The sequence below is a fragment of the Vigna angularis genome, chromosome 1, assembly GCF_016808095.1.
Source record: "Vigna angularis cultivar LongXiaoDou No.4 chromosome 1, ASM1680809v1, whole genome shotgun sequence".
Lineage (NCBI taxonomy): Eukaryota > Viridiplantae > Streptophyta > Magnoliopsida > Fabales > Fabaceae > Vigna > Vigna angularis.
Window position 1 is genome coordinate 15,735,620 of NC_068970.1, and position 17,206 is coordinate 15,752,825.

The following is a 17,206-nucleotide window of genomic DNA, read 5'->3' on the forward strand; positions in this document are numbered from 1 at the left end:
GGTGTTAAATACTAAAAGACGCAGTTAATATGTTTTACTGATATGACCACGTTAAAACAATTATTATTAATTTTTTATAAAATATACAGTTCAGTCATTTATGTTAATTTCTTATCATAGCTGATAGCATTATATTTTATTAAACATAAATCACTGAAGTAGATTTTTATGTCTGACATAAATGTTAAGGATCTATTAAATAATGTTTTATTTTAGATTTATGTCAAAGTTATAATATTGTATTTACTTGATACTAATTACTTCCGGATGGGGCTATTGATATAATTTTTTATCCACAAAAAAGTAAAAAATAAGTGTAGGTAATGTATTTTTTTATCCATAAAAAATTTAAAATATATATATATATATATATATATATATATATATATATATATATATATATATATATATATATATATATTGACAATTTGATTGGTGTATATTTATTTTTCCTTCCATAAACTTTATTATTGTCTTTAAATTAAGTTTAAAATACAGTACTTTATCCGGTAAGGGTACAGTTATGAAAGGTTTCATAGTCTAGCATTTCGAAGTTGTTGCTTTAGCATTGGTCGAATATATTCTTGAAAACCGTCCGGCACAACTGAATCATTCAATGGATCCTTCCATGCCTCCTCGTACAGCTTTGGGTACACATCTCCATCATAGCGCCCAAGAACCGAACCAAGGTAGTGATCAGTGTAGTTAAACGCATCAACAAGTCCAATTGCATTCGGACGAACCTAACCAAACATACAATCAATCAGTTTCGTAAAATAAAAACCTACCAAAGCGATGCAATCTTTTGGGACAAACCTCTGAATACAAGGACCTCAGCAGATCATTTGCAAGGGAACCCTGTTTGGGAGTGATGCAGCCAGTTGAAAGAAAATCACCCAAATGCTTATGAAGAAGAGACAAAGCATAAATGCTACAAAGAAGTTGTATTTGATGTTTCACTCCCTTTCCAGTTATATCTTGCTGCAACTTCTCAATAAATCTGAAAAGCACAAGGTTGGTCAACTTCAACGAAGAATATCGAAGCAAATACTAGAATCAACTGTGTCATTGATTTCAATATTTTATATGGGTTCATCCACCAAGGGCTATTGACCCAAAGGACAATGCATCACATTACACAGATGAAATATATACGCGAACCAGTAAAAACGAGAAGCTCACTTGGAAACAACAATTAACTGACAATGAGCAACAGCTGTCTCAACTAGATCGGCAGATAGTTCTTGGAAACCTGCCATCGAAGAATTTATCAGCATTCATGATGATCATATCTAATTACGACATACACATTTGCACTCAAACATAAGACGAACTGGCCAAGGTAACGACTACCCAACAACAGTCTCCCAACCACACCAAGAAAGCAAATCAAACACAAGATATGATCATATGAGCATAGCTTGTGAATTTAAGCGTTAAATCATTTACCTTCTTCAGGATTGGTAAACTTGCTAAGATTTTGAGCACAAGCAACCAACTTCTTAGCAGCCCTGGCTTCAAATGCTCCCAGCACTTCATTAGGCTTCAACCAATCCTCCGCTGCAAAAATCAATTTAATCGTATTAACTTCTGAATTCTACAGAGCATCTGGTTAGGATAAATTATGCGTCTAGACAATCCACTGTTAGTTTAGTAGTGTTGGTATGATTTGCAATGATTATAGTTATGCAGATAAACAATCCTAAATTAGTTCCTAAGATTACTGATGCTACCATAACATACATTATAAGCTTACCAGAAATATAAAAGATATTCTTGGGAATACAAGGGGAGGTAAAACACTGGTGGGAAGATTCCATTAATGGACCATGAGAAAATCACATATAAACTTAACATCATATTCAACGGATCCAAAACCTTATGGCATTTGTTTCAAGGTGTAAAATTGTGTATTAAATTACATTCCCATAAATATTATGCATAGGAATATTATTTTCATCATAACCATATCTGGTTGCCATTTAGTAATTTCAGAAAATATTATTTAGTTAAAAACTAAAAAGTGAAGGCAGAATTGTCAAGTGGAGTGAATAGGTCGTCATTGTAGATAATAACTTCTATTTCCATATAAATACATGATATCCACCTTTCTCCTTGGAAATGAGAAGGAATACAATTGAGTACTTGATTTCCTTCGGAACCAACAATTCGTGGGAACGCTTTTACTAAAACTTGTACGAAATATGGGAAAGTGATATTCACAAGTTCACTTCCCTAGAAATCTCTCCTGATGCCCTGAAACGAGCTCTACCTAAGATATTAGATTTATGGGCCTTTTCACTTATAGATTTCTTAACTTGTCCATTTCTATAATGTGAAGCTTCTTCGCTCACTTGTCACTAACAATTGTAGCCTTAATTAAATTCACTCATGGCGCTTTAATTCCGATCAATTAGAGCAAGAGGCCAATGTCCTGCAGAGCGCTATCTTTGGAGGGACTAACTACAAAGGTTGAGTGAAGTATCATAGTACTATTAGGTTGGGTAATCCTCACATTGTCACAAGCCCAAAAGCTTAGCTCAAGGGATGAGGGTTCCCTTCCCTCCCGAGTATTTCTATGCATTACTAATCTCCAACAAAATCAGAGTGAACGGGGTCAGAAAAGCCTGATACATCAAAATTATTGCCTTCCGTTGTTATTAAGATTAATCAACGAGATCACCAAAAATCAGAGCTATATACAGAGTGTGTAAAAAGAGGATGCGGTAGGTATGGGCACGCTGACACACAATGAACTGCCCAAAGTATACCAAAATCATGGGATGTAAGACCCGAAACAACCGTGAAATGGTCAAGATGGTAGCTGAAAGGACAAGGAATGTCTCCTGCAAGTGGCTTCACTAAGAGTCTGGCGGAGCACTGCTAGAAAAGTGATCACACTCCCTCAATAGGTAGCAAAAGTTTTCAAGTACAGATGGCATCAAGTGATTCTTGCCAGGTAACACATGGAAAAGCAGATGGAAGCAAAACTTCAGGGCCTGGGTAGTCTGAATTGGGCACTTCTGATCTCATTAGGCAATCAATTGGCAAACTTCGTAGTAATTGTTTTGGCAAGGAGAATCACAAATATACGGGAAGAATTTACTGATGAGCAGTAGGCGGTTAAGTACAGTGGATTTAGAGTTTGATTGGGAAAGACAGATTGAAACCTGGCCTCATCAATTTTAAGAATCGTGGAAGTGGGAAAGACTTCTTTTGAAGGATACAACTATGTCTAGATAGTTCATACAGTCTCCACAAATACTACGATTATTTCCGTTAATTATAATGAGTCAATTCTAATTATCGAGAGTAGAGAAAAAAAAGGCACCGTGCTTGCATATTTTATTGAAAGAAAGAACAATAAATTATTCTCATACAAGTTGTGTTTACATGTAGGGTATTTTTCGGGTTACGTGCAGCAATCTTTGTGCACATGTAGTTATTAGAGGTATAATGGGACAGAAGAATGTGGAAACCAAATGTAGTTAGCCCATTTATTATTAGGTAAAAGAGGGAACACCAAATTCTTCTTATACCAGTTTCTGTTCACGGGTAGGCCTTTTTGTGTGCAGTTATTTGAATGTACATGCAGTTATTAGGAGTAAAATGGGATAGGAGAATGTAGGCAACAAATGGAGTTTATAGAAAGTATAAATAAACAACCCCCTAAATTAGTTAATAAGATTTCCACAAATTGATCATAACATATATACAATCACAATATCATAAAAATCTACGATATGTTAACACATTATAACTCCTGCAAAAGAAGCATATTAATAATGTTATCTCAATTTCTCTTAATATTTGGGACATCAATAGATTGAGCAGGTTAGAATTTGCATATTCTCAACTAAATCCAATTTCATTATACAGGTATACCTTTCTGAACATCAGAATGATATAGCATCAGCTGCTCCACTCGTCCAATATAAGATGTTGTACCAACAGGCTTTTTTCCGGAGCCCAACTTAGAAATAGTCTTGATGAGATGCCTTGCCACCTACAATGGATTTGCTAGAAGTTATAAACAAAACCTCGACAATTTTCAATTAATAATATCTGATAAACCACACAACAAATCAAACAGCACTAGGATGTATTAAGAGCATAAATCTCAAGGGGCCACATGAGAATAATTGCACAAAGAATGAAGATACAGCACTACTATGTAAATAAGAATAATAAACGCTGATTATTTTAATTATTTCTATCCTTTGTGACTTTCTCTCGTTCCAAATACCATAAATTTGATACCCCCAAAATCTTAAACTGAAATAACGGATCAGTATAAGAGTATTTTCTTTGATATAAAAATCTGCAAAATATGAGAACACAATAAATACAAGCCAATTAGATACCAGCCCTCAAAAAAAAAGCAAGCTATCATGCTAAATCCTACTTACAGATAGAAATTTCATTGAAAAATATATCAACAAATAACACAATGTGATGGTAAAAGCCGTATTTAACATTTACAAAACCTGTAATAGCAGCACAATGTTGTCTCCTTCATATGTGCAGGTAGGAATATAGACTGCAAATAACTCAGGGAGACCGCTACTACAAAGGTAGCCATGGCCACCACATAGTTTGCGGCATTCTTCAATTCCATCCTACAATTTGAAGTAAATTAATTTAATCCGGACTTCAAAGAATTAAAAGATTTTACAAAGTGAAAACCATATAATAGGACACTAATATTAATAAAAGCACATCTATAACATCAAAGTATTGTATTTTTTTTGTCTATTATGCTTCCGCCATAACCCATTATGACTTTTGACATATTTCTAATAAAAAAATTTGGATTGCTGATATTTTCCATTATCCCAAATCAATAGCACTTCGTGGTGGCATGAATAAATGCCAGCAGATTGTAAGTACTACAATGCAAAAGTGCACGAACAACACAAATCAACAAAACAGCATATTGCAAATAACAAAACAAAATGCCTGAACAAGAAATGTAGACCATAGTAATAAATCTGATTCAGTAAGGGGTACTCGTTACAGAATAGGAGAAAGTGATCTTCAACTTCAACATACGAAGAGAAGTAAAGAATTGAGGGACTAAATTATAATAAATTATCGCAGGAAATCAGGGAAAGTGTCAAGCCAGTGTTACCAATGAGAATACAAAAATCCATTCTATAACATAATCTAATGCAAGAAAAATCTGCAAAATAAATAAGTGCATATTTTACACTACATATCAAGATGCTTAATAATCAATTAAACTCAGCAACTAAAACATTAGTGTAATGAGCATTAGTAATGAATAATCAATAACATACTGCAGTTACTGAAGTAGTCAAGGACTTCAACCCTGCTGTGCATGCATGAGCCTCAGGTAATGTTGAAAAATCATTGGCTTGCAATCGTTTCATCACATCCATATAAAGCCATTTCAACCATTCACCAACAAATCTGAAAGCATAGGCTGAAGCTAACAAAGGGAAGAGCCTAGCTTGCTGCGTTTTATAATCAAGCACCTAGGCCAAAAAAAATTGCAGAAAGTGAGACACGTTAAAAAATAGACAGGAGAGGTATATCACAATAGACGGAAAACACATTGACACATCAACCCATCAATTTAGTGTTCATAAAACATTTATGAAGACATGTTGCAAGCCTTGCCAACCAATTATTGTTTCTAAAGATACATGTCAATACTACTTTTCATGTCCAAGATGTATGTAGGAAACTCATCAACTTTCCCATAACAAATTATTAGGAGTATAGAACCGAATATATTTTAGGAAGTTTTAGATGTTATTCCTATTGTATCTTGCTTTATTACTAGCATAACAATCCCACAATCTCAGGGATTTGTTCCTTATAATAGGTTATTCTTATTTCCAAAAATATCCAAGAAATGTATGTATATATATTGGATGTATGTATGGAAATATAATAAGAAATCAATTCTTCTAAGCTTGAGAGAAAGCATAGCAGCTTTGAATAAAGACAATCAATTAAAATTTCAGCATTAACTCGTGTTTGATGAAATTTTGTTTCCCCATAAGCATTCACTTTTTTTTAAAAGCTTTCTTAGGAACTTTAAAAAAAATGACCTTAAATATATTAATCTATGTACATGGTACTAAACCAAACTAGTTTGTTTTCAAATAGTTTTATCTTCCACATATTCATTTTTATGAAAAGAGAAGATCGAAAATTCCCTGAAGCATTTACTGATAAAATAAAGCATGCTGAAGTAGCAAACTGCATATGGGCAAATACAAATGCCTGTTACAACTAACCTGTGTCTCAAGACTTCCTTTATTCGACCCAAACTGCCTTCGAACAGCACTGTATCTTGTAGCAATGCAAACTGCTCGTGCCAAAGCTGATGATGCATCACGTACAATTGTTTGTCTTACATACACCATAGTACCATAAACTAATTGTCGTGGGACACTAGATTGTGCATATTTTCCCTCTCTAGTTACCTGTGAAACCCTGGTAAATTAAAGAGTCACCCCCAAAACAAAAACAGTTCAATTTATGAGCGGAAAATAAACAGTCAGGCTACTATATGTTCAGTTTGCCACAAACCTTCCCTTGCAGGTGACTTTCTTGATACTTAATCAATCCATCTTCCAATAGAGGACTTGTGTAAGAAAATGACTAGAATCTATTCTAGGGGACCTGACTAAAGCATTCAAGTGCTTATTCTTAGATGCTAACTTTGACACAAAGTAGAGGAGACTTAGGTTGCTTTATAATATCATACATAAAAACTGTTGTACTCATTTCCAACCAAAAAAAACCTCATTCATATGTTCACAAAAACTTCTTTAGGTTAATATCATATCTCCTATTCAAAATGAACATGATTCCCTAATAAGTTCTTTCTGAGAACCTAACATCCTAATGGCTTGGGTCAAATAAGAGCACAGCATTTATGTCAAAGTGAAAAAGTGACCTCATGACAGTGATCCAACATGACATGTAGTTGTCACAATGCTCTTGAGTTGGGTTCTTGAATAAAGCCAATATAGCACAGCCCAGGATTATAAGGCAGTGAGCAAAGTCCAAAGGGGAAGGTCATCAATTAGGATTAATGCTTCGTTTGATTGGTCAACAATGAGATGTTTGTGTTTTAATTTAAAGTTGCCTCAATGCAGCTGTTTTTGAGATGCCAAATTGTTGTCATTAACTGTACACCTGAATACACTTTCTCTTGCGCCTATTGGGTTACATAAGCTCTCTGTCTTGCTTCCTTACTTTTTTGTCACTGGTCATTCATGATCTATTTTAAAATGTTGTCATCTTCATTTGGGTGGGTAGGAAAAAGTTTATCTACCACGATGAATGCCAAAATGTTCTAATTAAAATCTCCCGTGGTTTCAACTAAATCATTCAAGTCTTTATTCTCATATGTTACCTTTATGACACGAAATGGAAGAGACTTAGGTCACACTGTGACATCATACATAAAAATTACTGTACTCATCTCGGACAACACAAGAATCTTGTTCATACACTCACAAAAAGTTCTTAGGTTAGAATCATGCCTTGAACTCAAAATGAACATGATTGTTGCCCTACTGAAGTCCTTTTGGGAACCTAACATCTTCCAAATGGCTTGTGTTTACCCTAGGTCAAAAGGATGAGAGCAACAACATTTCTGTCAAAGTGATAAAGAGACCACATGGCAACAATCCTATGTAGTTATCATAATCCTTTTGAGTTGGGTTCTTGAACAAAGCCAATATAACAACTTATAATCAACGGGCAATGAGCAAAGTCCAAAGGGGTAGCTCATGAATTAGGATTAATGAATCATCAGCTTGGTTAGGAGTTTGTATGTTTGTGTTTCAATTCAAAGTTGCATTGTTGCTGGGAGGTCAAAGTTTGGGCTGAAGGAAGACAGTATAGATAGGACATGGGCACATTGTTGTTTGTTGTAAAAAATTGCAAACCTCAACAAGCACCAACTGCAGCAGTGCCAATCTCGAATCTTACTCCTACAAACAAGGCTCTGTCTAGAATTGTAGGCTTAAATGGCTAATGTCAGAGGTCATGAGAATCCCAATCAATTAGAAATGCTGCGATCATTAGAGGTGTCTGTGTGCACAATTTTAAGCCTTATTTTTCCATATATTTGGCCTAGAGCATTAAATTGGGTTATTCAAGGTGTCACAACATGACACTTATGTTTTAGCTTTCAGGTCAACCTATTAAACAATTTGAGGTGGATAGTTTGTGACAACAAGCAATGGTGTGCCCATGTCCTATCTATGTTGTCTTTATTCAGCCCAAAATTTGACATCCCAACTACAGTTGCATTGAGGTAACTTTAAATTGAAACAAACATGTTGTCCATGATGCATTAATCCTAACTAATGAGAAACCCCTGTGGACTTTTCTGATTGCCTAATAAAATTTTGAGAACTAGATGTCAAATAGAATCACTTCCATGAGGTATCTTTTTCACTATGACACAAATGTTGTTGCTCTCATCCTTTTGACCTATGGCAAGCACAAGAAATTAGGATGATGTTAGGTTCTCAAAAGGACTTTAGTAGGGAAACAATCATGTTCATTTTGAGTAAGAGACATGTTCCTAACCTACGAACTTTTGTAACTACATGAATAGGATTATAATTTAGTCAAAGATGAGTACAATAGTTTTCATGTATGATGTCACAAGGCAACCCAAGTCTTTTCCATTCCATGACATAGAGTTAGCATATGAGAATATACACTCAAATGTTTCAGTCAAGTCCCTTGTAGAGATTTCGACTAGAACATTTTGATACCCAGTACAACAAGTAAACTTTATCCTATCTCTACATATCTTTAAACAGCGAGGAAACAACGAAATGCCATCCAACCGAAGGAAAGATGACGACACCCCTAACATACAACAAAAAGTAAACAGCATTAATGACTTGCAACAACATAACCAAGAAGCAAGGCAAAGACCATATGCAGTCCACCAGTCACAATAGATACTTTCTGTCAAGGAAAAAGACTCCTGCTTCCATGTCAAATAAACCTTGAGAGCCCAATAATAGCTCCATGCAAAAATGAAGAATTGTAGCAAGCTCTCAAGGCCCAAATAACCCACCAAAGGAGGCCCAACTCTAATGTTGCCCTACAACAAGATTTCCAATCTTTATACCAAGAGATCATGGATAAAACATGTTTGCAACATCAATTTGTAGAATTAGGCAATCCTACGAATTATCTCAAGGTCTTTCGTGCATAGATATTGATCTTGGGCATATTGGATGTTGTGAGATGCAAAATGTTTGTAGGAATGCTTTCCAACAATGTGATGGATTGGTTCAATGATTTTCCTTATCAAAGCATATCATCATTTCCAGAGTTCTCCAACTTATTTCTCACTCAGTTTGCCACAAATTATTAAGTTAAACATCCAAAGATAAGAGACTTGTTCGATGTGAAACATCAAATCAACGAAGCATTTAAAGACTTCATGGACAAATTTTGCAGCATTACAATTAAAATTCCTTAGCCTAACAAGGAGATGTTCATGTCGTCTTTGTAAAGGGGCTCTGAACAAACCCATTCAATGAATCCCTTATATCGCATTAAGCAAACACAATGGCAAAAGTACGATCTTGAGCTTCCTCTCAAATTGAAGTCACCCTCGCAAGAAAGATAACAAGCAACTCAAGCACACACCGTAAAAAAAAGGCCCTTGTCTTTTCAAGAATGACTAGGACCCTTGAAAAAAGGAGACTCCCTACTAGAAGCAACCTAATAGAAAATATCAACCCTACACAATACAACAACCAATTTTGGATTTTCATCATACCCTACTAAATGTTTTAAAATGGGTGATTTTGGAAGATATCAACACCATAAGTTATTGATTTTTCCTACAAAAACAAACAAAATGCTTAATTTTGAGCTCAATGCATGTGAATTTCATCAGATATACAACCATGACCTAGTGAAATTAATCAAGGATACCCAAATCACTATAAAAAAAAGGCAATTAGATAATGTTGCCCCAAAGTTGACATTTGAGAGAACATCCAAATGAAAATCATGAAACTCTCATTTTAGGGTTAACATTATCGTAGGAGAATCAACTAGTTCAGGTCACGAAATATACACCAAGTCAATCTTATCCCATCTTCCATCGATGACAGGCAACTAAAAACACACCTTATGTTTTCATATGTGAACTTAGAATGAAGATGACCCATTTGTCATCTCGATGGTGATGATGGGTTGCAATGCCCATCGAGTGTTAGTAGACCAAGGAAGCCCAACAAAAGTAATGTTTTGGGACACATTCTTGAGCCCACAAATCCAGCATGACCACCAAGGCCCTATGATGGAGTATTACTCGACTTCTCAGGGGAAAAAGTTTAAGTTAGATGGTACATAGAGCTTAGAATGTTTCTAGAAGAAAGTGCAACAAGCACAGTGTTGATCAAGTACATGAGAATGCCCCATCCTCATACAACTTTTTACTAGGAAAACGATCATTGAACAAGCTAAGGGCAATGGTCTCTACTATTCACTTAAAGGTCGAATTTGCTGCCAATAACATACAAGTTAGCATGTTAAGAGTTGACCAAAAGTTAGCTAGGGAATGTTACAAGGGAAGCCCACACAAATGACATCAAATGTATGTTGATCACCAACTTGGTCAAGTCAACATCTTACCTTCATCCTCAATTGGTCTTTGAAAAATGAAGACCCCAACCTATCGGGGAGGTGAAGGAGGTCAAGATACTTGAGGAGAAAATAGTCAAGGTGAGAACAAAATTAGATGACGCATTAGAAAAACACCTTATACAATTGTTGAAAGTAAATGTTCACAAGTTTGAAAGGTTGGCATTCGACATGCTAGGCTATCTTGATTTTTTATGCCATAGATTAACTATTGATACTCATTCTAAACCAATAATCCAAAAGAGAAGAGTGTTTGGAAAAGAAAACAGAAGATTTGTGGTTGACAAGACCAAGTAGTTGATTTCCCTTCCCATGTTTGGGAGATACAACATCCAACGTGGTTGATGAATGTAATGATGGTTAAAAAGCCTAACGCAAAGTGGTGAATGCTCATAGATCTCACTGATTTGAACAAAACCTATCCAAAGGACATGTATCCATTACCAAACTAGACAATCTTGTAGATGGAGTGTCTAGATGCTAACTCATGAGTTTCATGAATGCTTTAGTCTAGTCTCCTAGAGATTTTGACTAGAACAGAACCATTTTTGTAATTGTGATTATTATCATAATTATGTGTGGATAATGGATGGACAAGACTAGTCATTCATTGTTAGGGGTTGGATAGTTTATGAAAGAAGGAAGAAAAAGAAGGCCTAACTGCCTTAGCGGTGAAGCGGTGAGAAATAGGGTGGGTAGTATGGGTATATAAGGGATAACACTTTTTATTGTGATTAGACAGAGAAAAATCATATACTTTGTATAGACCGGTGGCAACACCTGGTGAGAGGGGTTAGGCCCTCATCTTACACGTGTTACTCCTTATTCATTTCACAGAATAAAATATCCATTATTTGATTCTTTCTGTTGAGTGAGTGTGCATTACAGTGACCGAGAGATACGATTAGGATCCTATTATCGGATTCCTAACATTCATCATGGAGCACACATGAATTGAATACCATAAAACTCCCAGTTTATTGAATTTTCCCCATGAGAGTAGGAAAAATTTTGTAAAATGAAACTAACCTCATTAACATTTGATTTCTTGGAATCCGTACATGGTCAAACCTTAAAACCCCATTATCCATAGAGTTATATGCTCCATTTCCAAATTTCATTCCAATATCACCAACAGTTATGCCGGGAAGAGGTAAGTGGTCATCTAAGCTCCGCAGCTGGACAATGAAACCTACAAATTGGGGCACACTGTTAATCGATTATGTCTTAATAATAGCATAAATTTGGGTGTTTGATGCATGTAACTACCATGCACTCCATGATCTTGACCATCAGTAATTAGCCTGGCATAAACTACTGCGTGCGTTGACACTTTACCCAGTCCACCAGGCCACCACTGTTTAGTTCAGCATGAGAAGAGTTACAATAATATCCAATAATTGGAGATATCTTGTTAGCCAGATACCCATTAAGATGCAAATACAAAAAATAACTAATAAATGGTACAAGCCATTTTTCCCTGATTATTCGTGTGAAAGAATGAATAAGTGAATGCAATTAGATATTCCACAATCTCATATCATGATAATGGCCATATTAAAGGGCCGGTAAATTCTTCCATTAGCCATCTCTCATTGAACTCACTTTGCTGGAAGTTAATGTGGGGCTATGAATTACAAACTCGTCTGTTTTGGGATCAAAGGTTGCAGTTGTTTCTAGCCCTTGAACATTAGATCCATGGCCCAGTTCAGTTTGGGCATAGCATCCAATTATTTGCATCCTTTGAGCCAAAGGCAACCACTTTTGCTGCTGTTCCTCGGTTCCTTGTCCTTTGATAGCAGGAATAAACATTCCCTGCAAAAGAATTCATGAGCTAGATATCTGATGCGAAATTCCATCCGCACGTCTTTATAGGAATATATGAAATATATGAATGACATTACGACAATTAATTGAATCGTACCCAATGTAGATCCGTAAAAGCAGGTTGGTCCACAAAAGTTCTGAGCATAGCAGCTTCCTCTTCTGTAAAAATATACAGAAACCTCTCATTTAAGACAATAACAAGATACCAATTGCAAGCTAAACAAAGAATAGAAGACAGACAAACCAGTAAGACGGAGCTCGATAATCCTTTTCCACGCATAAACTGCTTTTTTCAAAGTGTTCTTAAATAACTCCTTCCTACCAAGCATGGGTCTATCATCCTTTCTGAACGCCTGCATTTCGAAAGTCAAAATCACATTTCTCACGAAACTACAATACAAGAAAAGCTGCACGCAACTTTACATATTGGGATTTTAAGTTCATAAGTGAAACATGAACTGCCAATCTAATTCCCAAACTGAATAGCATAATAATCGAATTCTCACTGGCAAACAATTCCCGAGCAAATCCAATTTTCAAATTCTTTTACACAGTCTCTTCACAATTCAAAACTATTTTCTTAAGGAAGTTTAACAATTAAAATTCCGTTAATCATTTTTCTCTAAAACAAAAGAAAGAAGCAAATAGTTACTTTGTCAATGAATAAGTTTGCACGAAATTGAAAAATTATTCGAACCCCAGTATACACATACAGTACATAACACCACAGCAAACATCAAGAGTAAAGAGCAACAAATACATAATCAATAGAACAACAACGATTAAAATATGCAAGAATAATAAGAACAGTGACAGTGATATAATGTTGTTAGTCTCTGTTCAAATCTGCAGACACGTTCTGCTCAAGCATTAAAAAAGGTAAAAAACATTAACGAAACAGAAGAACGAACGAAGAATTAACCGGATCGCTGGCAACGAGACGAGCCATTTTATCGGAGACTTCAAGAGCGTGGCGAGAACCAGCCCAAACGATCTTCATTTCTTCGACATCGAATTGCGTCTTGTTCCGCTCGAAAGCCAAGTGATCAACGACGCCTTCCATTTTCTTCTTCTTCTTTTCTCTCCCGATGAGAAAACCTAAATCAGTCTCTTCCGTTCGATTTCAAATCACGGTGGTTGCGTTTGTTTAAATCGCTAATGAAAGTAACCTACTTTCTTCGTGTTAGTTTGGAGAGTGAATGATATTATTATGATTGAAACATTTACTCCTCTGATTGCACTTTATCGGCCCCAACAGCCAAGTGTCATGAATAACGTTTCTTCCTAATTTTCTCTCTGGAAGATAAAAAATTTAAATTTAAATAAATTATTGAATTAATACGCACGTGGTTGGTAACACGCTGCACTTCCACTGATTCATGACGCTGTTGGATCAAATTTCTAGCTTTTTTTATTTATTTTATTTTATTTTATTTCACTTTCTCTCTTTTATTGGATGGAGTGTTTCTAAGGATGTATTTAAATGGTTCTATTCCCTCCTATTTTTTGTTACAGCTATCGAAGGGGGCTTTCGCTTCCACCTAGCTATTCATGTATGTGTTGCTTTGTTGCATGATTTAATCAGATTCATTTATTAGCTTAGTCTAAAAAAACTTGCTGTATTGGCTGAGTCCTAAAAAAATTATGTATTATGGTTTGATAAGTTAAATGGTTGATTCACCTACTTTCTGTATTTAATTTACCTTTTTAATATTATAATTGAAATCAAATTTCAAGAGAAATAGACATGAAAAAAAAAAGTAAGTTTAATAGTTTTTTTTTATAACTTTTGTCAAAATTATTAATAGATCCTTCAAATCAAAGTTAAAAAAAATAAGTTTAATAGTTTTATTTTTGTTAAAAAAATCAATGTAAGCAATGGTTGGAGAGTCTTTCACCCTACACCTCCAAATAATTCATCCTACACCTTCGAATATTTTCACAATGACAATTTTATCTATACTTTATTAAAATTTAATAAATTAAATTATCAAAGATTTTTTAAGATGTGAGTTATTATTTAGAAGATATTTTCCTTCAAGCATATATATATATATATATATATATATATATGCACAATTTGAACAATCTCGCATCTCATTTTCTCTCGCTCTCTTTTATTCTTCCCTCTCCTTGGTTGCACGCAGCACACTCCAACCACATGCAGAAGGGATCTTTAAGGGTTTAGGAACTCCCGAAGCAGCCTGTGCAACAGAAAAGGAAGATATTGCACTCTCTACAATCATCATTCGGAATCAATTCCACAAAAAAGTACAATGAAAGAGAAGAAAGAAGATGGGCACCTGAAAAAAAGATGAGGGTTGGCCACCGAAGACACAATTATAAGTATGAATTTTGGAGAAAATCGGAGCAACTTCAAGGTCGTGACGCTGGCTGAGAGAGTAAGAGAGTGATGGGTCAGCGACAGAGAGGGCGTTTTCAAGAGCTTGTTCCTTATGCGTGTTGTCACACGAGTATGATGCAATTTGGTGCAAAATGAAAAGGTTGCAAATTGATGGATGAAAGATTGAAGGGTGAAAAGAGAGAGCGAAGGAGAGGGTTTTGATACCACAAAAACAAGACTCCATTTCCACTCCTTCATTCGTTGTGTTTCTTACTCTCCACCTTTTCTTCTGTTCTTACTTTGCTTCCCCCACATACATCTATCACAATAGATATATACTTAGCACACAACATAAATATCGGCTCTCCATATTCGATCCCTCGTCTATCGGATATTGATATCTGATACCCCTCTTCTCGGATTTTCATATCCGATAATATTTTCACAATTTTATTTTTTCTAATATATTTATATTAAATTTTAAAAAATCATAAAAACTATTTTTTAACAATTAAAAATTATCTAATTAAATTATAAATTCATAAAAATTTATACATAAATTTAAATATAATTATAAACTAATAAAATAATTAATTAAGTAATATAATTAAATATTTTTTAAAAAAAATCTTTATCACAATGGATATATACTTAGCACACAACATAAATATCGGATCTCCATATCCGATCTCTCATCTATCGGATATTGACATCCAATACCTCCTTCTCGAATTTGCATATCCGATAATATTTTCATAATTTTATTTTTTCTAAAATATTTATATTAAATTTAAAAAATTCATAAAAAATATTTTTTAACATTTAAATTTTTTTTAATTAAATTTAAATTCATACAAATTGATACATAAATTTAAAAGTAATTATAAACAAATAAAAATAATTAAATAACTAATATAATTAAACTTTATATAACATATCAAATATAAATGAGATATGGACATTCGAAAATCAAAACATCGGATCTCCACATCCTATATAGATAGAATCGGATGTTTACCTCTGATATACACATGTTAATTTTTTTTATTCTAAAATAGTTTTATTAATTTTAATAAATTCGTACAAATTAATTTATATCAATTAAAATTTATATAATTGCATTATAAACTCATACAAATTCATACTTAAAATTTAAAAATATTAAGTAAGACAATAAATTATCACAGCTCCAATTCAAATGGAGTGCAATGGGATGTAAGGTTTCATTTTAATACATGAGAAATGGGGTGCATGAGTGCATGACAAGAGTGCATGTTTCCTAGGGAGAAAACGAGGTGTAGTCAATGTTTGGCACATAAATTATCAACAAACATAAAATTAATAAATAAACAACTTATTAATTAGGAGTATTTTAGGAAATTGGAGGAGCATGGATATTTTATATAAGAGTATTACTCTTTGCACCTTCTCACTTTTCTCCCTGCACTTATACATTCCAAAAATACTTTTCTTCAATAGATTTCGAAATTCGTTGAAGCTTTTACAAAATCTTTCAGCAAATTTCAAAATCCGTTTTAAAAAAAATTCTTCAACAGATGTTGAAATCCGTTGAAGAAAAATTTCTTCAATGGATTTCAAACGAAAACTTCAACAAACTTCAAAATTTGTTAAAGACTTGAAAAATCCTCCAACAAATTTTAAAATTCGTTGAAAAATTTTTCTCAACGAATTTCGAAATTCATCAAAGAAAAGAAGAGGGATGTAGAGTTTTTTTAAAATACATAGATAGTTTTGAAATTTTTAGAAAATATAGGAGTGCAAAAAGAAACATGATGTGTATAGGGAATAAGAGTCTTTATATAATCCTAGAAATAAATTGTGCAAATTCTTCAAAGCATCACCTTTTCTGATTGTTGCATCTTTATATTGTCATTGCTATCGTTGATTTTTATGAAAATAGTTTTTTTATTATAAATAATTGTTTAAATTTTAAAAAGTGGCTATAATAATAAAAGAATAAATAATTTTTTATAACGAATAATTATTTAAATTTAAAAAAGTAGTTAGTTAAATAATAAAATTGAAAAGTATTTTTTTTTATGAATAATTATTTAAATTTAGAAAATAATAATTAAAAGGATAAAATAGAAAAAACAAAAAGGACACCAAATAGGTGTATCCTTTTTTATATAATTATAGGTGACTTTAATGAAAATTATAATCAAATATACTTCTCTAATAAACACTAATTTTATTTTTATATTATGAACTTTAACCACTTTATAAACTCTTGCAATTTTGATTTTAATGACAATTTGCTCCTCTGATAAATACTAATTTGATTATGATGTTACGAACTTTAACTACTTTATAAACTTTTGCTAGTTTTGTTATTATATCACG

General features: G+C 33.8%; 2 protein-coding genes across 2 annotated transcripts; both read right to left on the minus strand.

The window, feature by feature from the left end:
- Nucleotides 1–442: 442 nt before the first annotated feature.
- On the minus strand, nt 443–13,778 carry LOC108344951 (peroxisomal acyl-coenzyme A oxidase 1). Its single transcript, XM_017583494.2, has 14 exons — nt 13,421–13,778; nt 12,743–12,851; nt 12,596–12,657; nt 12,277–12,486; nt 11,941–12,028; nt 11,701–11,863; nt 6,270–6,468; nt 5,301–5,498; nt 4,488–4,619; nt 3,886–4,006; nt 1,450–1,560; nt 1,183–1,252; nt 817–1,000; nt 443–743 (listed from the first exon to the last, which is right to left on the minus strand). Exons 1-14 carry the CDS (start codon nt 13,559–13,561, stop codon nt 534–536), a joined length of 1,998 nt encoding a protein of 665 aa, XP_017438983.1. The 5' UTR covers nt 13,562–13,778; the 3' UTR covers nt 443–533.
- Nucleotides 13,779–14,587: 809 nt separating this feature from the next.
- Nucleotides 14,588–15,116, minus strand: LOC128194977 (uncharacterized). Its single transcript, XM_052871644.1, has 2 exons — nt 14,802–15,116; nt 14,588–14,702 (listed from the first exon to the last, which is right to left on the minus strand). Exons 1-2 carry the CDS (start codon nt 15,084–15,086, stop codon nt 14,616–14,618), a joined length of 372 nt encoding a protein of 123 aa, XP_052727604.1. The 5' UTR covers nt 15,087–15,116; the 3' UTR covers nt 14,588–14,615.
- Between the last annotated feature and the right edge of the window lie 2,090 nt (nt 15,117–17,206).